Source organism: Callorhinus ursinus, unplaced genomic scaffold, assembly GCF_003265705.2.
Source record: "Callorhinus ursinus isolate GAN/ISIS: 27379988/994484 unplaced genomic scaffold, GSC_fseal_2.0 scaffold2, whole genome shotgun sequence".
Taxonomy (NCBI): domain Eukaryota; kingdom Metazoa; phylum Chordata; class Mammalia; order Carnivora; family Otariidae; genus Callorhinus; species Callorhinus ursinus.
In genome coordinates, this window is record NW_027397064.1 from 91,353,919 (window position 1) to 91,380,923 (window position 27,005).

A 27,005-nucleotide genomic window follows, 5' to 3' on the forward strand; every position below is an offset into this window, starting at 1 on the left:
TCTAGCACATGAAGTTGCCCACAAAAAGGTTGATGACTTAAGAAAACAGCATGGGAAATTCTAAACAAAAATGTCATTGCCATCATCTTTTCTTTATGGTTTTTCAAATATAATGTCTGTTATTTCAAATTATTTTTTTGATGGGAGACAAGAACTGAGTGTATTCTTCTCAAGCAGTAATTAATTCATTTGAAAAGCAAGCCCCATATCTGCTACAGCTTTTAGTAGCTACTAAGGATATCTTTGAAAATTTATGAACAGTTGGCAAGGTGGGCTAGGAAGTCATTCGGTTTTCTGCCTTTTTAAACTACCTGATGTCCGATTGCTAGTGACAGTTAAGAAAGCTTCCTGAACTTAAAACATTACTTAGTACGCATAACTACTAAGGGTTCCCTGAAGATGCTGTAATTAATCAACATAATCCACCTGGGGACTTAGTAGTCTGGGTATCACACATTTAATTCTTCTGAATCAAAAAGACTAAGGCAGGGACATCTGGGTCACTCAGTCGGTTAAGCATCTGCCTTTGGCTCAGGTCATGATCCCAGGGTTCTGGGATCAAGTCCTGCATTGGGCTCCTTGCTCAGCGGGGAGCCTGCTTCTCCCTTTGCCTGCCGCTCCCCGTGGTTGTGCTCTATCCCTCTGACGAATAAAATCTTGAAAAAAAAAGATTAAAGCAGTTAACAAACACTTTGAAACCCACTGGTACCAATGTCTGACTTACCATGTGTGTCAACGAAGCAAATTTCATTATAGTTTTTTTGTTTTTGTTTTTTTTTAAAGTAGGCTTCATGCCCAACGTGGGGCTTAAACTCACAACCCTGAGATTAAGAGTTGTGCACTCTAGCGACTGAACCAGTCAGGTGCGCCCCTATAAATTTAAACCAAACTTAATCAGCCTAGCAGAAAAACAGGAAATTGACAGTTTATTCAAAAGCCAGGGTGCCTGGGTGGTGCAGTTGGTTGAGTGTCTGGCTCTTGGTTTTGGCTTAAGTCATGATCTCTGGGTCCTGGGATAGAGCCTATGTCAGGCTCCATGCTCATTGTGGAGTCTGCTTGAGAGTCTCTCTCTGCTCCTCCCACTCATGTTCTCTCCCTCTAAAAATAAATAAATAAATCTTAAAAAAAAAAAAAAACTATTCAGGGGGCTCGGGTGGCTCAGGTGGCTCAGGTCATGATCCCAGAGTCCAGGAATCCCGGGATGAGGCCCCAGGTCAGGCTTCCTGCTCAGCAGGGAGTCTGCTTCTCCCTCTGCTCCTCTCCCCACTTGTGCTCTCTTGCTGTCTCTCAAATAAATAAAAGGTTTTAAAAAATAAACTATTAAAAATTATTCCAGGGCACCTGGGTGGCTCAGTTGGTTAAACGACTGCCTTCAGCTCAGGTCATGATCCTGGGACTCCCGCATCAGGCTCCCTGCTCCGCGGGGAGTCTGCTTCTCCCTCTGACCCTCTTCCCTCTCGTGCTCTCTATCTCATTCTCTCTCTAATAAATAAAATAAAATCTTTAAAAAAAATTATTCCGTATTTCTTTCAGGCTTCAAAAAAAAAAACCCTTTCAAATTGAAGTATAGTTGACAGACTGTTCTATTAGTTTCAGATACACAACAGTGATTCACCTTCTCTGTATGTTATGCTATGTCACCACAACTGTAGATCTGTCACCGTACAATGTTATGACAATACCATTGACTACACTCTCTATGCTCCATATATTTCTTTTGCATCTTTTTTGTTAGATTTTCTTATTAATAACAGTACTGTTGTAACTTGTCTTGCAGCAATTTTAATTTTATGAGTGGACTATATATGTGGTAAACTTTTAGAGATAGAATTACAGAATAAACAAGTATACCAATTTTGCGTTCTGTTAAATGTCATCAGACTGATTTATAGAAAAGTGGGCTTTTCATACGCCTAGCAACCAGCAATATTTGTCTTTATGTATAACACTGTTTAAAGTTGCCTTAAATTCTCATTTCTTAGATTGCTGGTGAGAGTAAACATTTTCTCATGTGATAATTTACTATTAGTTTTTGTTTGTCGAGTCTCACTGTTCTTATTCTAGAACATAGAGAAGTGACAAAAGTATTTTATATAAGCTTTTATCAGACATATCTGTCACATTTCCTCACATCTTGCTGCTTTCCTTTTGAAATGTCTTAATATTACCATACTGGATTTTACATTAAAACACTTTACAGTATTCATCTACTCTATGACAATATACTTCATATCTTAAATCAGTGAAAAAATACAAAGCCATGAGAAAAGAATTTTTCATAAACTCCTTACTGCACCTACCCCCCCTACCAATATCTTAACTTGCATACTTGGCTTTTCCTCTATTATCATATGTAAATCCTCTGCATTCTTTCCTAAGGCTTACATACTTACATTTCAATGTTGGCTCACCCCCTCTTTGGGGACCTTACAACTCTCCCCTCCTCCTATAGTGACAAATCTTTCTACTCCCTTTCCCTTCAACAGTGTAACACTTCTTTTTCCAATTAAGAAAAGGACATTCTTTCCTGACCTCCTTTTCGCTTCCCATATATGATCGAAATTCAATGTTCCTTTTTATGAAAACAATTCTCCTCAAAAGTTGTCTCTATTTCCTCTCCTCTCATTCACTTGGTTTTTATCTCCTAAAGTCTTTCCACATAGTTAAGTCTCTCTTCAAGTGCTTTTATTACCTTTTTTGGGGTTTGAAATATGTATATTACAAGAATGGCCAGAAATACATTATACAGTTCAAAGAATTATAAAATGAACCGCCAAATAAACAAAACATCACTAATATCTTAGAAGTCCCCAAACCTCCCCCACCATGCACCTCTAACTGTAGTATGGCTGTTCTCTGAATGAATACACCATAAGACATTTATCCATTCTATTTGGGTTGCTGCTACAAACACTCATGTACAGGTCTCTGGTACATATCTGTTAAGGTTTTGAGGCAGGAGCTGGAAAATTTTTTTGTAAAGAACCAGCTAGTATACATATTTAAGGCTCTATGGGATATGTATGGTCTCCATTGCTTAGTCTTCTTTCATTTTTAAAATTATCCTTTAAAATTTAAAAACCAGGGAGGATGGGGTGGCTGGGTGCTGGACAATGAGGGCACATGATGTAAAGAGCATTAGTAATTATGTAAGCCTTATGAATCACTGACCTCTACCTCTGAAACCAATAATACATTATATGTTAATTAACTGAATTTAAATTAAAAAAAAATAAAAAATTTAAAAACCATTCTTAGCTTGTGCATCATATTTGGTTTGTGGGATACTGATGACTTCTATTTTAAGGTATAAACCTAGTAGCAAAACTGCTAAACCACAGTTAGGTATGCACATCTTCAACATCACAAGATGTTTAGTTTCTCTCAATGTTTGTTTTCTGCATAAATGCCCACATTGGGCTCCCTGCTCAGTGGGGAGTCTGCTTCTCCCTCTCCCTTTGCCACCCCCCCATGCTCGCTCTAATAAATATCTTTAAAAAAATTCATCTTCAAAATGATTCTGTAAAAGGTTTTAAAATCAATTATTGTGAGTCTACTTTTATGCCTCTGTTTAATGTTCTGTAGTATGTTTCCTTAAAAATTCCTGATTTTAAAGATTTCTTAGTTTTGCAGCTTTTCTCATTTTATTTTTTTTATATTTTTTTGTTAAAGATTTATTTATTTGAGAGAGAGAGAAAGTGTGTGAACGGGGTGAGGGGTGCAGAGGGAGGGGGAGAAAGAGAATCTCCAGCAGACCATCTGCTGAGTGCACAGCCCAATGCAGGGCTTAATCTCACAATGCTGAGATCATGACCTGAGCTGATGAAATCAAGAGTTGGACACTCAACTGACTGTCGGTTTTAAATAAAACTAGTCTTTGCTCAAACTTCTAGAAAAGGAGACCAAGATCTTTTTTTTTTTTTTACAGCTTTATGGAGGTATAACTGAATAGAAAATAAACTGCACACAATGTGTATTACTTGATGAGTTCTGACATATGTATATACCATGAAATCTTCACTAACCCCCAAAATTGCATTATGCCCCATTGTAGTACCTCCCTCCTTTCTTCCCCATCAACTCCCCCTTAACCATTCCCTGGCCAAACACTGATCCGCTTTCTGTCACCAAAGAGATTAGGGTGCATTTTCCAGAGTTTTATATAAATGGAATCATATGGTATATACCTTTGTCTGGCTTTTCTTCACTCAGGATAATTATAAGATTCATCCATGTTGTTGAATATATCAATAGTTCATTCTTTTATTTGCTAAATAATATGCCATTGATGAATATAACACAAATTGTTTATCCATTCAGATGTTGCTGGACATTTGGGTTGGTCCCAGTTTTCATTTCTCTTGATTAAATACCTAGAAGTGGAACAGTTGGGTCACACAGCAAGTTTAACTTTTTAAACAAACTGCTTCCCAAGGTGTGTTTTTGTTTTGACCAAGGTTTGAGAATTCTTGATATATTCTCCACAAGTCCTTTCTAAGATATTTCATTTTTTGAGCAGTATATTGCTTGACTTTTAATTTTTATTACACTTTGTACAGGGCCAGTTTCCACCAGATACAGTTTTCTTTATATCTGAAAGACTTCCTTTAACATTTCTTGCAGTGGAAGTAGCTGGTGATTATTAATTCTGTTTTGGTACATTTGAAATAGTCTTCATTTCACCTTTGTTTCTGAAAAACATATTTACTGGTATAAAATTCTAGATTTTTTTCTTTCACTACTTCAAATAAAGATGTTGTGACACTGTGTTCCAGCTTGTATTGTTTCAAGCAAGAAGTGTCCTGCCATTCTTACCTTTGTTCCTTTATATGTAATGTCTTTTTTCCTCTGGCTGCTTTTATAATTTTCTCTTTACCACTTTTCTAGAAGTTTTTTCCTTCAGGCTTCTTTTGCTTGGAGATTGTTGAACTTTTTGAAACTGTGGGTTTATAATTTTCATCAAATTTAAAAAAACTTCATCCATGACTTATTCAAATATTTTTTTGTTCTCTCCTGTTCTCTCTTTTGAGGATGCCAATTACACAAGTATTAGGCCCCTTGAAAAGCACTGCTGCTCTATTCATTTTTTCTCCTTTTTTCTCTCTGAATTTTATATTTACATTGTTTCACAATCAGTTTCAATTAATGTTTTTTCTCCTCATGATTGGCCTTAGTTTCCTATTTCTTTCCATACTTGGTAATTTCTGGTTGGATGTCAGGCATTGCAAATTTAATCTTGTTGAGTGTTGAGTATTCTTGTATTTTTTAACAGTATTTTTGAGCTTTGTTCTGGGTCACAGTTATCTAGAAACAAATTAATCCTTTTGAGTCCTTCTTTTCTTTAGGCATGACCAGAGCAGCCTACAATCCAGGGCTAATGTTCCCCTACTACTGAGATAACATCCTTTTAGGTCCTCTACTCAATGCCTCATATATTATGAAGTTTTGACATTCTGGCTGCTAGGACTATAAAATATTCCTGTTCTTGTGTGAGTTCCAGGGACTGTCCTGTTCCTGGCCCTGTATGGTTTTTGCACATACAAGCACCAAGCAGAAATCAACTAGACTCAAAAGTGTCCCTCTGTAGATCCCCACAGCTTTTTCTTGGTAGCCTCTTCTCTTCAGCACTCTGCCCTGTAAACTCCAGCCACCTTGGCTTCCTTGCACTCCTAACCTCATCTCCTTAATTTAGAGAGAGGCTCTCTTGGGGACTCCTCCCTGTGTGGTAGCTGGGAAACTCTCTCAAGGCAGCAAGCTGGGGCACTGATGACTCATTTTATGTTCTTCTCTCAGGGTTTATAGTCCTTCCCTGTTTAAAGAAAACTTGTTTCATATACTTCTCTGGTTTTTAAGTTAAGGTAGGAGGATAAATTCAGTCCCTAACACCCCATCTTGGCTAGAAATGGAAGACAAGAGGATGTAGATTTTTAAGATCATTTCATCAACTTGCCACATATCGTTCCCAACAGCAGTAAGTAAAATACAAAGTCAGCACACTCCCAAGCTACCGGAACTATTCGTAATATAAAATACATGGGGCCAGACGGGCATTCCAAGACAAACCTCTTCTGCCTCCTAAACTTGGCCTATTTCAGGGGACTGCATGTTATCTAGGTTACCTATGGCCTGAAGAAATACCAAATAAAATGGAATGCCATTCAAAATCTTGAGCTGTGCAGAATGTCACTGTGGATATTTAGAAACAATTTGGAAAAACTTAAAATGTACATGGTGAAGCAAGTAGTGAAAATCTAATGATTCAAAAGGTAGACAGGGGAGATTAAGAGATTTTCTTTTCCCCTAATGTTTAAAAAATACACTTTTTGGGCGCCTGGGTGGCTCAGTTGGTTAGGCGACTGCCTTCGGCTCAGGTCATGATCCTGGAGTCCCGCGATCGAGTCCCGCATCGGGCTCCCTGCTCTGCGGGGAGTCTGCTTCTCCTTCTGACCTTCTCCCCTCTCATGTACTCTCTCTCTCATTCTCTCTCTCAAATAAATAAATAAAATTAAAAAAATACATTTTAATCAGAATTTTCCCTTTATATAAGTTCTTTCCTATCTTTCAAAATAGTAGTATCTATTTTTGAATAAATACTCTGGACCCTTCATACACAAGACTTCATGAACTGTCTATACTTGTGATTTCCTTTTCAGAGTTCTCTAATCTACTACATATTGTCTGGAGGGCTGCAGACCTTCCAGGTTCTTATATCCAATGTCTTTTCCCTCTTAGTGGTTTTCATGCTCCCCAACAACACCTGACTGTTAATCTTTGAAATCTCCTTGTATGTTGGCTTCTCTTTCCCTCTTTTCCTATATGATCAGCCTTCATTTCAGACCATTTCCTGTTGGTCTTTTTTGCTGGCTAATAATCATCTAGTATAGGTACTGGCAAACTATGGCCACTGGGCCAATTATGATCCAATGTCTGCTTCTGAACAGCCCACATGCCAAGAATGGTTTTTACTGATAAATATTTGCAATCAATTTGATGATAGAGATCACTCACTTTGAGCCCCAATTAAATGAAATGTTATCTCCCTATCTAAAGTAATTCTATTCTCATTAATAGGCCTGTATTAAAAAAAAAAACTATGCTCAATTATTGCTATATTTTGAATTTTGTCAATAAAATTTCTTTGGAAATTTATTGATTTAAAATATTTATTTGAGAGAGAGAGAAAGAGCATGCGAGCACACGAACAAGGGGAGGGAGACAAGCAGACTCCCTACTGAGTGGGGAGCCCGATGTGGGGCTCGATCTCAGGACCTTGAGATCATGACCTGAGCCGAAATCAAGCGTTGGATGCTCAAACTACTGAGCCACCAAGGTGCCCTTGGAAATTTATTTTCTCTATTATTATATAAATACCTAAAATAGTATCCACAATTTTATATTCTTGCCTTTAAAACCTAAAGTATTTCCTTTCTGGCCTGTTACAGAAAAGTCTGTTGATCCTAGATCTAGTATTTTTTTTTTTTTTAATATTTTTATTCATTTGACAGAGAGATAGCGAGAGCAGGAACACAAGCAGGGGGAATGGGAGAGGGAAAAGCAGGCTTCCTGTCGAACAGGGAGCCCAATGTGGGGCTTGATCCCAGGACCCTGGGATCACGACCTAAGCCAAAGGCAGACGCTTAACTGACTGAGCCACCCAGGTACCCCTCTAGTAGGTATTTTTAAGTAAATAATATTCAAGTAATAAGTACACTAATCTCCAACCCTAGCATTCTATTGTTGCTAGTGAAACATTTTCCATCAAGATATCTGAATTTTTTTCTTTAATCCTCACAGTATCACCAAATATTTGTATCTTCTTTCAAAGGGCCACCTAAATGTATCCCTTTCCTACTGGGACCACCACAACCAGAGATCCTGCTACTTGATGCTTGTGGTCTCTACTGAATTCAAATGTATCTCAACAATTGCTATGAACTAATTAAAAAACAAACAAACAAAAACAAACACCTTATTACATCAATTTCATACTTCAGAAACCACATTTTTTGCTATTATTAAAAGTCTAAAACACAAATTCTTTAGCCTAACCTCTTACAAGCTGGTTTCTCTCCATTCTAACCTAAAAGGAAAAATTCAAATACTCTGTGGAAAGATGTTCAAAAGCAACATTTAATGAAAAAAAAATAAGCTGCAGAATAAAACATTTATATAAATAATTCCACATATGCAAAAAAAATTCACAGTAAAAACAAACAAAAACATTCCTAATCTCTTTTCCTCGAAAACAAAAATGGTGATGCTCTCTTTTCAAACCACAACTATTTTACATGTCTACTTAAAAGTAGTAGAAGTGTTAGAAAGCACATACCAAAGTCTAAACAGTGATTATTTTGGTGAATAGTAATTGCTTTGCACAAAGGGCAATGGGTAAGGCAGAATTTGAAAATTTTACTCTACGTATTTTTATATTGTTTAATTTTTAAACCAGAGCTGATGAATAATACAATTAAAAATACAGAAAATACAATGTTTAAACATTTAATTCCTAATAAAGTTTACATATTATGTGTGCACTGAGAAATGACTTGAGAAGGGCACCAAATTTTTTTTTAAGATTTTATTTATTTGAGAGAGTGAGAGAGGGAGAGGGAGGGAGAGGGAGAGAGAGAGAGAGAGAGAGAGAGAGAGAGCGAGCACACAAAGTTGGGGGGGTTGGGTAGAGGGAGAAGCGGACTCCCCACTGAGCAGGGAGCCTGATGTGGGGCTTGATCCCAGGACCTGGAGATCATGACCTATGCCAAAGGCAGACACTCAACTGACTGAGCCACCCAGGTGCTCCTGCACCAAAATTTAACAGTAATTATTTCTGGGTAGTGAGACTATAGTTGATTTCCTCTTTCACACTTTGTAATTCTTCTATATTTTCAAATTTTCTACAATGACTATGTATCATATATAATGAGAAATAGAGAAAAGACTATTTTTAAGACAAAATACAGATGTAGGAGAAATATTTTCTGTTGTTACAGATATCCACTGAGAGAAGGAGGGAGGGCCACAAGTATGGTCCGTTTACTTATGTATAAAATGAAGAGATTTTTGCATGAAAGATCACCACTCCTCCCAATTCTTTAAGTATCTATTAAGTACTATTATTTTAATCTAAAATATTACTACAGTCATTTTGGTGAATTTACAAAAAATCAAATAGCTATAGCACCCTCTTTCCTTCCTATTTAATATCATTTTTGTCAGTAAAATTTAGTTTACTAATGAATTTGTGATAAATTCATGCCTACAAAAATAGTAAGAAGATTTTATATTCACTGAAGAGAAAATGAATGTTATGGAAAGGCAATGTTTTAGCTCCAAAAGTTATTTTATTTCTCTCGGCTAGGTGTTAACTTCCTTGTTAATAACAACAACAAAAGCAAAACGTCACTAAAAGATATGGCTCAGACTGCCACTTTGTTACCGACAATTATTTCAAAGGATGGCTGAGGCAAATGAAAAAATTAAAATGCAAAACCAGAAGTTTAGGAGAAATAAAGTGAATCCAAGGCAGGTTCCAGAAGTAGGACAAAGGGGATACCACAGGAATAGTAGAATATAAAAATGGGGAAAAATATACTGTGGGGAGGAAAAAGGGAAAAGACTTAAAAGTAGGTTTTCTTTTTCTTCCTTTCATAAAGATACTGTGAAGCATTTTTTTATCAAGTTCTGAAAAATAGAGGTTACAATCTCTTCAAGTTTCTCTCTGTGTATGCTAACCCTTTGAGATGACAGATCAAAAACAAAGGTATATATTCTCCTTTTGAGTTTCAAGATAAAAATGAAAAATGAAAGGTAAAACAGGAGGAAAAAAACCCACCAAAAATGAGGACATTTTGAAGACTTATCCACTAGCTTCCCACTTTTGAAGACACTGTAGGAATGGAATTAATTTTCTCTCCACACCAAAAACTGAGAGAAATCCTACAATTAGTTGTAAAACTAGTTTCTCTGACCACTATATGGCTTGCTGAAAGTGACAAGACATGTAACGTGTATCAGGCTATGCCAAATCTTCACAGTATACATAACAACACAATCTAATCTAAACACAAAGTCGCCTCAGTGATAACTGGAAGGCTGAGTGGAAAGTAAAAATAATAATTCAAATTCTATTTTTCTGCATAAGGAGCCTCTGCCAAAAAAAAAAAAAGAGGTTGCTAAGCAACTCAAGCTAAGGAAGACATTTTTCAAAACAAAGTCTCATTGTTCTTACAGAAATCTTCTCTTCTTATAATCTGGTAATGGAATGAAGCTCATTACAGTCCATTGAGTAAAAACATAAAGAATGTTTGGATGCCGACCCTGTAAGCTCAGAGTTTGACATATACCTTCCATCTAAAACTGAGTATACTTGTTGGTATGGGGTAATTTACACAGTTTTATCTTCAAACATTGGGTCTTGGATGAAAGTTTGCAAATAAACAGTGACAGACATAAATTTCTTGCAAATGTGTAAAATATTACTGGGTTATGGCTACACACAGCTCATGTCTATGGATAATGAGGAGAAGGGCTGGTTAGGTGCAGGTGAATGGGTCTTAACTCCTGTTGCCTGAAGGCTTCAAGGCTTCTTGCCAGAGGGCTTCAAAAAAATTATGTTCAGGCCCATGCCAGTGAAAGGAGAATGTGGAGAACTAGGGATTATGACCAGTACTTTTAAAAGAGCCCTATAAGTGATTCTAACATGCCGATAAGATTATACACAAACAATGAATCATGGAACACTACATCAAAAACTAATGATGTAATGTATGATTAACATAACAATAAAAAATTTAAAAAAAAGATTAGGAATCACGGGTAGATCCGTTAAAAGGTAGGGTGCTAGAAATCAGGCCTGAAGAGTTAAGGCCTTTAGGTCAAATTCTATGGTTAACCTTTTCCGTGTTTCACAGTCTATATGTAAAATAAAAACAAACACACATTCTTACTCTTTTCAGAGGACACTCTGAGGACAAGCTTCTAGAAAAGTAAAATGACAAGAAATAATTTTGGAAGAAAGGTTTTATCTGCATTTGTAAGCTTTCTGGAATAAAAACACCATTTTAAATTTATTTAGTTATTTTTTTTAAGATTTTATTTATTTATTTGAGAGAGCGAGAATGAGAAAGAGAGAGAGCACATGAGAGGGGGACGGGTCAGAGGGAGCAGACTCCCCGCTGAGCAGGGAGCCTGATGCGGGACTCAATCCGGGGACTCCAGGATCATGACCTGAGCCAAAGGCAGTTGCCCAACCGAGCCACCCAGGTGCCCCTAAAAACACCATTTTAGATGGAATGAAACTAAAGGTGAAGAAATGTTGACCAGACAGGTAGGGCTCAAACGATAATATGGTTATATACCATTTGGTTAGCAAAATGCTTAGTATCTATACATATTTTAATACTCTCAAATTATCCCTCCCCCCCTTTTTAAAAGATTTTATTTATATATTTGAGAGAGAGAACATGAGCAGCGGGGAAGGGCAGAGGGAGAAGCAGACTCCCCGCTGAGCAAGGAGTCTGATGTGGGGCTCCGTCCCAGGACTCTGGGATCCTGACATGAGTCCAAGGCAGAAGCTTAACCGACTGAGCCACCCAAGTGCCTCTAATTATCTCTTCCTTATATGCATTTTGTATGACTTTCTTCTTGTTCCTTATGTATAAATTTAGCTTTCCATAAAAAATTATAGCTCCCTAAGGACAAGAATTATGTCCTATCTTTCTTCCTTATCTAAATATATTTAAATATATGAATTCTTGCTGGATTGAGTCTTTGGCATTAGAGAGGAAGGCAAACTTTTTAGTGTTCTGAAAAATAAAGGCTACAGATTTGTCAAATTTTATAGTCTTTACTTGACCATCATGCTTTACTAAGATGAAGTAGGCTTTAGCAGTAGTAATAATCAAAACTCAGTAACAATATGAACTCTATATTACTACTGCATTCTGCATGCGTTTATGGTACCTAACACAGTATGAGGCATAAGATTCAGCTGGTTCTTGTTATTCCTGACAATTATGTTCTAAAAGTCATACGAACACTGAATTAGCAAATACCGAGCCATTGTCCCTACAGGAAATACAGGGTTAGGTTACTGAGAGCCTCTGGTCACAACATCCTCAACTGTTCAATACATAACCTGTTTTTATGTGTGTTTCTGTTTAAAGATATTTTATTTAATATAGATTCCTTACAATAACTAATTACATGCAGTTTTTCTTTATAATGAAACGTTACCTGAGAAGGCTTTAACATTTTCCTGACCCAGAGTAATTTGACCATAAATCTCTTTGGTTTTGGCCTTAGAACAATGTTGTCACTATGGTTTTTTTTTATTGGTTGTCATCCCAGAAATCCACAAATTTATCTGCTTTTCCATCCTTCCCATAGCTTGATCATGCACTTTAGATGTTACTTTAGCATTTTCTGGAGCAATCTCAACCTACAGATTGGTGAATTTCTTTTTCTGGATATGCCACATTGTTGATTCCTTAACACTAATCTGATGGCCAACAACAATATAATTAATGCCAGAACATACATATTTACTCCATAAGACACATCACACAGCCTTCTTGTGATTAGGAACACTAGAACTTCAGTACTATGCTTGGGGGCCATTTTAAGCAGCAACATCACCAAATAATAGCACAAAAATGCCAAAACTGTAGCACCAAACAGGCTGAAAAGAATATTTACAGTATGAGAACTGAAGTAAGGAGGAAGAATGTCAACCTGTTTGACCTCAGCTGAAAATGTGTTCGTCGGGTGACTCAAATTTTTCACTGTTCTCTGCATATCTGCAAATGACTGAAAAAGCCTGCAAATATCTATTTTGGGATTACAAATGAATTATAGGGAATACACAAATTTGCAAATACAAATCCACAATGTGATCAACTTTACAGATCTCTCTTTATGTAAGTGACTCTGAAGAGATAATGTAATATATTTTTTCTTTCCTCAGCTTAATGTTTTGGCAAAAATACAGGTTTCAAATTCAGTGAAGTAAATAGAGATAAATTTTCTTAAATCTACAAAATGGAGTGTCTTTTAAGAAGTCTTGACTTGGCATTACCAGAAAAGAACAAATACACGGATTCTGTTCACATAGAAAACACACATAATTCAGAAAACAAATGAACATTTTACTATATTTAGTCCACATGGGAACAACACTCAAAAATACTTTCTGCTTCAAGGAAAGACTAATCATATTCTATGGTTTCTTCCAGCTTTCTTACTGCTTTTCAGGGAAGTGTGCAGCCACCACAATAACAGGGAAGACAGCTCGGAACCAGGTAAGCAGTAAAGGCATGGAACTATTAAAACAGAAGTCACAAATTCCTCAAAGATATCACAACCTTTTTTCAAAGTAGAGCCCTCCAGCATCTGACTCACAGCCTTTCTTTTTAAAAACTTAGTTCTGGTAACTCCATTGTAGATTTAGAGCACCTATACTGACAATAACTGACAAAGAAAGACCCTAATTTTAGAAAGTACATGAAAATATCTCCAACATGCTCAGGATTATGGCTCTGAATCAGCAATAAAAAGTTTAACTATTTTTAGCGTCCTCTACTTAAGAACACAGGCAAGTATATATTTTAGAATAATTTTCATACACAAAGTCCTACACATGGAATTCCTCACACCAATCCTATAAGGTGTTCTTATTTTACAAATGAGAAAACCAAAGTGCAAAAAGACTAAGTAACTTGCCTAAAGTTACAAAGGCTTGAAGTCAGGTTTTGTCTGATTCCAAAGCTCATCTTCTAACCATATTGTGCCCCCCCATCAATTAATGACTAAAGGCACAAGATTCAGTTATTTAAAAAAGTACCTAAGTTAGACCATTTCATAACCTGATATCAAATCAGTTAGATTCCAAGATGAAGAGCCTCAAGGAATAATGCATACATTTGGACTCCTGGGAAAATGGCAGAGATTACAAGCACAGTGTCATAAAATAAACACATGAAGCTACAGGAAAAAAATCTACTGTATCATTTGTAATACTAAATTTGAAAAATTAAATTCTCTCATCATATTTCAAACATCATATGGTTGTGTATTAAAAAAAACCCCAAGCTGTAGACATTGCAGATTTAAAATTATTTATATGGGCGCCTGGGTGGCTCAGGTGGTTAAGCGACTGCCTTCGGCTCAGGTCATGATCCTGGAGTGTCAGGATTGAGTCCCGCATTGGGCTCCCTGCTTAGCAGGGAGTCTGCTTCTCCCTCTGACCCTTTCCCCTCTCATGTGCTCTCTCTCTCACTCTCTTTCTCAAATAAATAAAATCTTAAAAAAAAAATAAAATTATTTATAAATTCCATTTTGTGTCTGTGTTAATCTTAATTGTGTCTCCATACCCATTATTTATGTTAGCATGTGATTAGGTACAAGGAGGAAAGTGAGGAAGGATATAAACCAGGACAGAAACATGGGTTACCCAGCATGTGTGTATATGGGGAATGATTTCATTGAAAGGGTTGGGGGAGAGAAGGAAGTTAGAACAATAGAAAACTGCTTGTATGACATGATTTCATTTATGTAAAATTATGTTTGTGAAGAAATGAGAAAAAAAACAAATAAAATGAGAATGTCTTAGACGGAATTTTACTAATCTGATATTCACAATACACTATTAAAGAAAAAATGCAAGATAATGTCTATTTCATTAGAATTTACCACCTAATTTCAATATATGTGTATTTTATATGTGTATATGTTTGTTTGGTCAGGAGGCTAATGTGACAGAATGCACATACTATCATATGAACACTGGTTACCTGGAGGTGAGGGCAGAGTGGGGCATGATGATCAGCTTTGTTTTTACACATTTTTGTATTGATTGTTTAACTTGCGTCAACAAGCATCATTTATTTTGTAGTAAAAAAATTAATGAAAAATTTAAAAAGTATATAGAGGTTATAGAAACAAAATAGTAATTTAAGGCCAATAATTCTACATAAACAAGAATGAATAACATATATGTACCAATACATATGTGTAAGTTGGCCTTTACCATTAAGGAAGTGTGTTCATTCAATATGCATTTACCAAGCTTCTATCCTGGGCTGGACACTGTTCTAGATGCTGGAATATTCAGACAAACCTCTGCTCTGTGTGTAAACAGAGTGGAATATGTAAGATAAAATATAATTTATACAAGCTAGTAAATCTAGATTTATGAAGGAATGGTCTCTATAGTATTGGCCCTTGGATGGTAATGACCTGGTTAATAAATGCCAACAGTTGATTTTTAAGTTGGAAATCTGAAATATATGGCAATTTGCTTATTAAATATTGCCCAGAATCAGAAACAAAATTTTCTGTAAAGAATGCTGTTGTATTTTATAAAATAACATTAGTTAGAAATGTTTTTCACCCAAAGGTATCCTTAATTAATTCTGTATGACTTGTATTCCTACCTAATAACTAGCATAAAAGGTACCAGAATACAAGTCTGACAGGATACACATTCTTTTTTTTTTCCCCCCAAAGATTTTAACTCTTTGTCAGAGAGACAGAGAGATACAGAGCACGAGCAGGGGGAGGGGCAGAGGCAGAGGGAGAAGCAGGCACCCTGCTGAGCAAGGAACCCAACATGGGACTCAATCCCAGGACCCTGGGACCATGACCTGAGCCGAAGGCAGACTTAACAGACTGAGCCACCCAGGCGCCCCAGGATATACATTCTTGCTTTATGTGCAACTCATCCCATTTCTCACACTAGTAATTGGTAGTTAGAAGAGATCAATGCTAGTTTGTTACATAGTAATAATCTCTACTGTCAAGTAACAGCTAGCTTATTTCAAATTTCTTTGACTCACTTAGGTCACAGCCCTAACCTGTGAGTAATTCCCAAAACTTTTTCTTAAGATTCAAGTTGGAGGGGAATCTCACTTCTCATTTAATTGCTGGGCTTCCAAGCTATTCCTCCAGCCAAGGCTAGCTCACCAAATTTTTATTTTCTTGCAGAAGCAGGCCCAGGAACTAAAAGTTGGTACGGTTCTTTCCAAAGTATAGTTATGACAGCTTTTAGATCCTGCTGTCATACTTAAAGTTGAATGTGGGGGGGCAGGACAAAGCTGTGCTCTCACCTCTACACACACTCCTGGGGTCAGTTCTCTTGCAAATCAAGGGGACAAGATTGTTTCTGTTTAAGGTATTGATAAATATAACAAACACGGGAAAGTTTAAAGTCTAAGTCATTTTATATAGGTCCTTTTAGGCTTGATCTTCCTTCAAGAAAGCCCCTCTACCCAGCATGCAGGTCTACACAAGTTAACTTATAAAAACAGGTGTCTTTTGATCTGGAACAAGTCACTGTATTAATACCAACTTCTCTTAGCCTCTGTTCTACACTGGAATGATTTCTTTGGTAATTTTCTCTCAGATAAAAGGTTATACTTTGGTTCAAGAAGCAGATAACCCAGCCATTTTCACACCATCTATCTCACCTGCACAGAATTCTGCTTCTGACACTTTTAAACCTGAACTGGCATTACAGACCCCAAATTTACATAAATTGGAAAAAGAGGCTCAGATTGGGAGTATCTTCCCCTTATTTAGAGATTTTAAACTTAAAACAACAAATGGGAAATTTAACACAGTACACATTTCTATTTTCATTGTGTAGTCCCTCTACCTTTAAAGAGCTGGGGCTCATTAGAATTTAAAACTCCAAAGTTGCCTATGATTCACAACCAACTCACTGTTTAAAAAGCCAGGGCCTCTTCAATCTGTGACATCACAGAGCTGGAAAGGGCAAGGAAGTATGTTGAGTCCTGTGTGTGTGTGTGTGACAACAAATAAAATGAGAACCAAGGCTGAGGAAATATGTGAGTTCCTATGTGTATGTGTGTGTGTGTTTGCTAACAAATAAAATGAAAAGTTTCCATTCTCCCAAGTAGATTCAATGAAGCAAGTCTGTCAATCACTTTCTCACCCCTAAATACCATTATCTGTAACCATAACCAGTGTCAATCTCTTATCAGCAATTAGAACATAGGTCCTCCTTCTTAAAAAGAGCACTGTAGTCCCTCTGGCAACTTACAGGGATGTCATGAAATAAATGAAAGACTGTAGTATTTTGTTTTCTTTTCTTTTTCTTATTTTTTAAGATTTTATTTATTTGAGAGAGAGAGAACAGAGGGAAAGTGAGAGGGAAAAGCAGACTCCCTGCTGAGCAGAGAGCCCAATGTGGGGCTTGATCCCAGGACCCTGAGATGATGACCTGAGCTTAAGGCAGATGCTTAAGTGCACTGAGCCCCTGTAATACTTTCTCAGTAATGGACTAAAGTTACCCAATTCAAAGGAAGATTACTCTGTATCACATTCGGCTTATCAGAAGAGCTTCTGCTCTTCCAAGTTGAAGTAGCTAAAGAAGTAGCTTCATGACTTGCTTTTATCTAGAGCTACTATCATTTGCTTCTCCTATATGCCTCCTTCTTACTGATGAAAAATGAGTTCCCTAGAGCCTGAAAAATTTTAGCAAGAAATTCTGTTGCTGAGGTTATATACAGGAAGTACATTCTCCCCCAACTCCTACAAAAATCTTAAATAGTAAATGCTCCAACTCCAGGGTCCATGGCCAACTACTATTCCATTTGGCTAAGAGGAGAATGGCCTACTTTTAGGCACATGAGAAAAGATGTGACTCTTCTTTAGGTTACATATGAAATGTCTGGCTTATCCTGATTTTGTTAGAAAAACTATGAGAAAAGGAGACTGTATCCTACTTTTTCTATTCTATATTAGATAATGATTTCAGGTCATGCTCCTTAGTCAATTTTAAAATTAGTAACAGATCAGGATCTGATAAACAATGAGCAGCTATAGGATTAGGTTTCTTAGTTGTACTCACCTTAAATTATTTTGTTGGCCAGGCGGAATGACACTATAGTAAACTGGCATTCCTGTTGTGGGCATAGATCCTTGATTAGACTGATTAGGGAACATAACAGGCTGTTGATAAGTCTGATGGGCAATTCCTTGAGAACTTTGAGGCAGTGAAACCTAGAATTTGAAAGACAATTTAAGGGGAAAAACGTTCTTCAAAATCTTGCAAATGATAATGTCTCCAGCCTCCATAAAAATTTCCAGTATCAACCTTTAGGAATAAGCTAAACTGCCAATAGTCATGATAAGTTAGCCATAGTACTACCACTTTATTTCTGTCCTTTTCAGCCAGCTTTTGTTTTTGGCTAGCATTTATCAATTAAACAATAGGCTAGATGCATTAGATTATAAAAATAAAATGTGACTTACATCCTTAAGCAAAAGTTGTTTTAAAAAAGAAATGGTTTCCAAATAAGCATGATCATTTGACATGGAAAGAGTAAATAATACAGCACATCTCAGACAGAGCTAAATAAAACTCAGGTAGGGCACCAGTGAGATAAACTGGACCAGAAAGTGTGAGTTTTAGAGCTTAAGATATCTAGATGTGGTAGTGGTTTCATCCTTTAGCTATCTATGTGACGTTAGGCAAATGACTAACTATTGTGAGGCCCAACAGCTCCTTATGTGAAAAAATGAGATGCTACCTCCATCTCATGGGAGGCATTATCTCCACTGTAATCTCTACTTGCAGGATCTAGCAGAGTAGACATCTGGTGAACAGTGTATCTTTCAGTTCTGTTTTCTATATTATCTACATAGAACCCACATGAACACAATGGATTTTTCAGGTCTCTGGTTTCTAAAATAGAAACCACAGACACAATGGACTCTTCTGTTGTTGTTGTTCTGCTGTAATGGGTTCTTGTGCCACAACATTTCAGGTGGATTATACTGATTTTGGTAAATAAGGCCAATATAAAAGCTTCTGATGGTTATGATGATGATGATGTTAGCAACAGCAGTAGCAATAATAGTAGGAATAGTGATGATAATGCAAATTAACATTACTAAGTATTTATTTACCACCATGCATCAGGTTCTGTTCTAGTAACTGTATGTGTGTTATAATATTAAGTCTTCCTAATAACCTTAAGAAGGTACTTTTATCACTCACCCCTGTTTTATAAATGGGGAAATTGAGGTTAAGTAACTTGCCCAAGGGTGTAGAGCCAGTAAGTAGGGAAGTTAATATTTGAAACTATGCCCTTTGGCTCCAGAACTTCAGCTCTTTAACCATTTCATTATTCTCTATACCTGGCTTCCATGATTTAGAAGGTGATTAACTTCTGAAATGCAAACTAGTCTTTTCAAAGTACACAGTAATCCCTTAATTACTTTGAATTTGGCTCAATTATTGCAAATAGGAAGCTACTGGTTTGATTTATCCAACTCTGTATAACATAATATATATCAGTCTTTTTGCCTACTAAGGGAGTATAACATTCTAAGATTATTATTTCTGATTGTATCTAAGTTAATATATACTCAAAGCAGATCCAGGGAAAACAACACAGTTTAATCTAGATGATTTAAACTATAGAACAAATCTACAACTAGTAGTAAAGAAAAATTAAAGTAGCAAAATAGAGGGAACAGTATTTGAGACATATGGCCACCAAATAGTCTACTGAGGACAGATGATTTTTCTGACTTATTTTTTGGACAGCATTTTATTCCCACTCAGTCTCTCTACCAGAGGTAGTAGGAATTATAAAACAGGCTCTAATTGCTCTACAGGGCTATCCTTCTCATAGTCTTTTACCCAGTACGAGGAGTATATAAAATATCTTGAGAAATGATTTATAACTTATAAAGAAGTATGCTATAGAAATTGTAATTACTGTCTTAGCTCTGACACATTTCCAGTATCTAGCTTAAAAAAACAAAAAAACAAAAACTACACTAACAAGTCTGTAATTTATTTAAAAATTATATTACTTGCACTAGACTGTGAGCCCCTAGAGATAAAGGGCAGATCTTATTTCCACAGTGCCTAGACATCTAACAGGTGCTCAATGTACTGGGTTAGGTAGCACAACCAAGGTCCTTGACAGAAGAGAGTTCCTGGCCTGGTACTGATTCTCTCTAATGTCTAGCTATGGAGAAGAAGGGAATGGGCAGTACCATGTGCCTGCGCTCAAGCACAGAGGATAAAGAAGAAGCATGGGGATGGGAGAGAAAACAAAGATGTAAAACCTAGTTCTATGATTAATCTTTTCTTTTTTCCTTAGTTGCTTTCTATTATCAAGAAGCTAGAAAACTAGACATATATATACAAATATTTACTAGATACATCTTAGTACTCACTAGTCCTTGACAATTCCATAGTTTACATTTAATTTCAATTTAAAATTTCTGGAATTACGTGAAATATGCTAGCACCTTTACTCATATCCTTCCCCATCCCCAGGATTTCTTCTTAACCAATTAATGCCCATAATTTTCTTTTAAGAGCTAATTAAAGGTTTTTATCTTTCCAGAGAACTTCTACATTTAAGTTCCTAATCTGTTCATGGCTCTACTTCATAATCCTTTTAGTTATGGGTCTGTGCACTATCATCAACTTGTTTATATGTACATTTATCTTCCTAACTAGATTGTCTTTACCTTGTTGAGATGAATGAAAATGGTCTTTGATTTTTTAACATTAGGCTCAGCTATGGAAAACCATGAAGCTAATAAAACAAAGTCACTTGCAAGTTTTTCAGAAAGATGAAGGAAGGGTAAAACAATTTCTGAAAATGTGCTGTATTATACTAGATATATTTGACTTATTTATGAAACAATAGATATTTCTACTTTAGAACTATAAATTAAAATACACAACATTTTAAACACGTGATATGCCATTCTTTTCTGGGAGTGAGGTGGGGAAAAAGATCAGTTCCAGCATGGAAAACTTAACATTCTTCTTCTCTATTCTGTAAACACTGATTTATAGTTTGTACTCTACCTCACTCTTTTAGGTACCTACCTCTACCATTATTTTCCCTCTCATTCCACTCTTTCCTCAAAAGAAACTTTCTAAGAAGCTGAAGAACTGAGTAAGATACTTGCTTATTATATACTTATATCATTGGAAACACAGACAATGCCAAACAAAATTTACTTGCTACTACCAATGTGGTTAACATTGTAGTTCACAATTATTTATAAAAATTTAAAAAGTGAATGAATAAAGCAATACAATGAGGATAAAACAAAGCTGCTATAACTAATAAAACTCTTAAGACTATAAAGTTATATATCACAAAAGCATTTTCCCTATATTTAAAAAAGAGAGGAGATGAACTGTGGTTATGCATTTTATTTATTCAAAATCTCCTCCATCCAAAGATGGCAATCGTGACAACATACCTGGTATGATGGCACTGAAGGATATGGGATGACTACTCCTTGGATCTGATTTCCAATGCTGTTGGGTTGGCCACCAACTAGGCTCTGACTCTGGGGCTGCTGAACTCCAACTAGTGCTTGGTAGTTTTGCTGGTGGTTGGGTATAACTTGATAACCTGTAATGGCACAGTGAGTTAAACCCTGCTTTGAATTTATTTTTTTCATCTAATAAAATGTTTTTGTGTTTTAAGCAAATACTTTTGTGTTTTGAAATAACAAAATTCTGTTAAAATAGCAAATCTTAAAAACCCTGTATTATGAGAGCTAACATTTAAAGGGTTTACTGTATCGGTAACTCCCAGCTATATTTTTCTCCGCTTAAAATACATTCAAATAAAATTTGTGTACAAAGATTTCCTTTATAGTTGAGGAAATTTATATGGTCACAGACTTTGTTTACAGACAATTACTTTTCAGTGTATATTACAATCTATTACAACAACTAGTGTCTGAGTATCAGTACTGGTTACATAATTCCTGGTCCCTGGGCAAGAGGAAAATGCAGGGCTGCTTGTTAAAAATTATTGAGAATTTTGAGTTGGTAATAGCAGAACATTAAACCAAACACAGGGCCCTGTGTTACATCAGAGGGTGCATGCCAAGGAAGCTGGCCCTTCTGAAGACCAAAAGTAGGAGAGAGGAGAATCACTTTTATTTAATGGTTGTCATACTAAAATAGGAATCCTTATACTAGGAATGTGTCAAGGCACAAGGAAAATGGAGTAATTTAGCAAATTTTTAGACTATTTCCTTATTATATTATTAAGGTCACTTGACAGAGAAACAGATCCTGAAAGAGATTAATTTGACTGCAGTCACAAATGAGACACCTAAGGGACAACTCTTCTTTAAACTAAAGGCACTATTAGTAACTTAAGGAGTAAATTAAGAGTATACATTTACTTTTACCAAGTGAATTCATCAGTTATTTAAGTAAGAACCGACAATGATAAGCTTTGAGTAGTGAATAAGAATTGTATTAAAAAAAACAAAAAAGAAAAGAAAATAGGAATTGTATTTTGCTTCTTGATCCCAAGAGGATTCCTTTAGGTAAACCAACTATCTCAAAACTTACGTAAATTGCTAGAAGTTACCAGAAATCATTTTTTTCTTTTTTAAAAGAAACCAGATAAAAATAACCATCCAGCTTCAGGGTATTTAAAAAGTTTCTACAAAGATGAACCAAACTATAGTATTGCCTATACAAACTCCCACAACTAAACGCCAGTGCAATGATTTCTCTAGTGATACCATAAATATATTTCACTATCCTGTAAATATCAGTTTTCATTTCTATCCTTATTAATCCCTAAAGCAACAGAAATGGCAAAGATCGCATCTCAGGTATTTGACTATAGACAACAGCATCAGTGTAGTTGCCTTTAAGTCTCAATGATTCTGCTCAATGACTAAATAATTGAATAAAATCTAGCATTAACCTTCTCTAAAGATAGAAATACAAAGCATATTTGTTAACTAAACAACATATTAACACCAACAAAGTAAAAATTCAGTTATAGTGAACTAGTTAAACGTGAAGGGTTTTGTAAAATTATGCTATTTCTATGGCAATAGTGCTTTATGGCCATGTTACAAATGACTTCTGAGTAATCTAACTTTGTACAAAAAATTTATATTCTAATCCTAGTCAGTAATGAAGTGATTGATGATATGCTATTTTCTCAACTTTTCTGTGAATGAATTTTCTGTAATACTTAAACTTGTAGGCTGATAAAGGACAAGGGGAGGCTTATTTCTTGCCCTTTAGTCTAACAATTAACAGTCAATCCTCTTTTCAGTTTAACAAATCACATGTACTTCAAATTCATGCTCTAAATTCCAAACACCATCAAAGCACACATTGACACATTTCCACTCCTAGGAACATAAAGGGCAGGAATGGAAATGGGATGTGAAGATACAATCTTTTCTTGTGTTGGAAACATTACCTCAGAACATACACATACAGAAGCATAGACCACAGTGTCAGAATTTGGGCTCAGCTCTTTATAGACTGGAAAAGTAACTTACAATGGTCTTGTAAGAATATAATCCACTATAATTGAAAAGAACAATGTAGAAACCTGGCAGAATTTGCTGCAACATAACCTGACTTAACATACCTTGACTTATATAGTCACATCCACCAAGGAACTTCAACTATTTCTCATACTACTTTTGTAGTTTATTCAAAATACTTTCAAAGTTATGTTATCTTGAAATACAACTTTGAAAAAAAATGCCAATTTATGGACAAATGTGGCTCCAATTTCCTTTATTTAAATTCACTAATTTTTGGAGATTCACATTGGAGCCTCCCAGCCCAAAAATTCTCTTATGAAAAAACATCTGACAGCAAAAACTCTCAATAAATAGTTATAGATTCCATGTCACAGAATACTGCGTTATGGAATTTGCATCAGTAAGTTTCCAATGGTATTTTAGATTCCCTAACGCAACCTAATCCCAATCAATATCCATGTCATAGTGTATCTCCACACAAACATCGTGCACATTTTCAAAATGTGACAACATAACACGAAATCTAAAACATGTGACTCCAGCACCTCATCATTTGTAACAGAGCGTAGTGGGCTGTAAACCCAGGATATGACTGGTGGGTGATATGAAGATGAATAAGGTCCCTATCTTTGAATTAGGTATGCTTAGCCCTGACACCATATTAGAATAGTAGTATAAATAGGACTTATGAAAGCAGGAGGGAGAAATTAATCCTGACAGAGGTAGACATCTGAGCTTGGACTTATGGGAAAAAAAATGTCAGAAAAAAGTATAAAATGAATAATACCTGTGGGGAAGAGTAGAAGTAGAAGAGTTGGGAGAACATGAAGTTCTAGATTTGAAAGACTTGGAAAATAGAACAATGACTAAATATTAGTACTTCATTCAGAAGTAGCATAAATACACTGGTAGCATATTCTCTCTTTTTTTTTAAAGATTTTATTTATTTGACAGAGAGAGACAGCAAGAGAGGGAACACAAGCAGGGGGAGTGGGAGAGGGAGAAGCAGCCTCCCCAAGGAGCAGGGAGCCCAATGCGGGGCTCGATCCCAGGACCCTGGGATCATGACCTGAGCTGAAGGCAGACGCTTAAGGACTGAGCCACCCAGGTGCCCCTGGTAGCATATTCTTAAAACATTAGTGGAGCTATTAAAAACAAGAATGTCAAGCACTTTAGAAAGAAAATATATTTCCTAAGAAGCTCATATTAACATAATTTTGTTCACTGCCTTATTTCCAGATGTTTTAAAAGCTGTAAGTAACCCTCCTAAGTGGCTCCTGCTGCATCACATCCTGCAAGCAGCCTGGACAGGGATGGGAGGCACTCCAAAGTGACTGCTGTCCTGGGGAGAAGGGAAGATAACCACACAAACTAGTTTCACTGCAGCCCCAGCAGATGGACTGGGGGCAGACATTTGATCTGACTGCCAGTCACATCCACCAACAAAAAGCTCTCAAGCGGCAGCACAAGAAGAGAGCCCTGTAGTTTGGGATCACTGCAGCCATGCCAGACAAATTGGGGGCAGGCATCTGGTCTGACTGCTGGCCCCACCTACCTACAAAAACCTCTCAGGGGACCCTGCGGGGCAGTGCCACTGTAGACCCAGTGAACTGGATGAGGGCAGGCATCTGGTCTGACTGCTGACACTGCCCAGGTACAAGCCCACAGTGGCCCTAAACAGCACAGGGACTAAATCCTGCCCACAGCATGCAAGGTGGGCCACTGCAGCTAAGAGGATTGAAGGCAAATGTGGCTCAGATACAGCAGCAGCGCACATGCAACCCACGGAGGAGACACCCTGAAGAACCGGGTTCAGGTCAACAGGAAACACTGCGCTACAGGGCACCACCCTTCTTCCTAAGGCCACTATTTTCAAGATCAGTAGACATAGCTGACTTTCCTAATACACAGAAACAAACACAGAGAGTTAGACAAAATGAGGAGACAAGAATACGTCCCAAATGAAAGAACAGGACAAAAATCTCAAAAGAAGAGCTAATGAAACCGAGATCAGCAATATCCCTGGATAAATAATTCAAAGTAATGATACTTTGTAATGATACAAAGATACTAACTGGACTTGAGGGAAAAAATGGACAAACTCAACGAGAACTTCAACAAAGAGAAAAAACAAACAAAAAACCAGTCAGAATGAAGAATTAGGTAACTGAAATGAAAAATATACTAGAAGGCATCAGCAGATTAGAGGATGCAGAAAAACAGACCACTAACCTAGAAGACAGGGTAATGAAAACCAAAAAGAAAAAATAATAATAAAAAATGAGACTAGGTTAAGGGAGCTCAGCAACATCATCAAGTGTAATAACATTTGCATTATTGGGATCCCAGAAAGAAATGAGAGAGAAAAGGAGGCAGAAAATTTATTTGAAAAAATAACAGCTGAAAACTTCCCAAATCTGATGAAAGAAACAGACATCCAAATCCAGAAGGCACAGAGGGTCCCCAAAAAAATCAACCCAAGAAGGTCCACACCAAGATACTTAGTAATTATAAGCAGTGATAATGAGAGAATTTAAAAAGCAGCAACAGAAAAGAAAACAGTTACTTAGGAGGGAAATCGCAGAAGACTATAAGCTGATTTTTCGGCAGAAACTTTGCAAGCCAGAGTCATATGATATACCTCAAAGTACTGAAAGGAAAGAAACCACCAACAAGAACACTATGACTGGCAAGATTATCATTCAGAATAGAAAGAGAGAGAGTTTTCTAGGCAAACAAAAGTTAAAGGACTTCACCACCATTAAACCAGACTTACAAGAGAAATTAAAGGGAATTCTTTGAGTGGAAAGAATGCCATAATCAAGAGTAACAACATTATGAAAGAATAAAATTTCATATGTAAATACAAACACAATAAAAGTAGTGGATTAATCATTTATAAAATCATTACAGAGGTTAAAGCACAAAAGCAGTACATTAAATTATATCTATAAAAAGCATTTAAGGGATCCACAAAATAAAAGGATGTAAAATATGACATCATATACATAGAATGTGGGTTGGAGGGGATTATAAATTAGTTCTCTTACAACAGGTTCAAAGTTAAATTGACATCAATGTAGTATAAACTGCTATATGCATAAGATGTTATATATGAACCTAATGGTAACCACAAGTCAAAAACCTGCAATAGATACACAAAATAAAGAGAAAGGAATCTAAGCACTTCACTGAAGAAAGCCAGCAAACCACAGGGGAAGAGAGCAAAAGAAAGGAAAAGAGAAGAACTACAAAAACAACCATAAAACAAGTTAACAAAATAGCAGTAAGTATATACCCATCAATAACTACTTTGAATGTAAATAGACTAAACGTACCAACTAAAAGACATACAGTGAATAAATGGATAAAAAAAGCAAGACCCTGAGATGCCTGGGTGGCTCAGTTGGTTAAGCATCTGCCTTTGGCTCAGGTCATGATCCCAGGGTCCTGGCATCAAGTCCCGCATCAGGCTCCTTGCTTAGCAGGGAGCCTGCTTCTCCCTCAACCTGCCATTCTCCCTGCTTTTGCTCTCTCTCTCTCTCTCTCTCTGACAAACGAGTATATAAAATCTTAAAAAAAAAAAAAAGGCAAGACCCATGTATGTGATGTCTAAAAAAGTCTTACTTCAGACTTAAATAATCATGCAGACTGAAAGTTAAGGGATACAAAAACATTTA

The 27,005-nt window shown here is 36.4% G+C and overlaps 1 protein-coding gene across 7 annotated transcripts in view; it reads right to left on the reverse strand.

Moving 5' to 3' along the window:
• Positions 1-27,005, reverse strand: part of R3HDM1 (R3H domain containing 1) — a 131,849-nt gene that overhangs the window by 32,016 nt on the left and 72,828 nt on the right. For all 7 annotated transcript variants that reach the window (XM_025856837.2, XM_025856818.2, XM_025856795.2 and 4 more), the window contains 2 exons: positions 21,265-21,419; positions 17,870-18,021 (listed from right to left, as the gene is read on the reverse strand). In XM_025856837.2, coding sequence (XP_025712622.1) covers positions 17,870-18,021; positions 21,265-21,419 — 307 coding nt within the window. The remainder of the gene's footprint in view (positions 1-17,869; positions 18,022-21,264; positions 21,420-27,005) is intronic.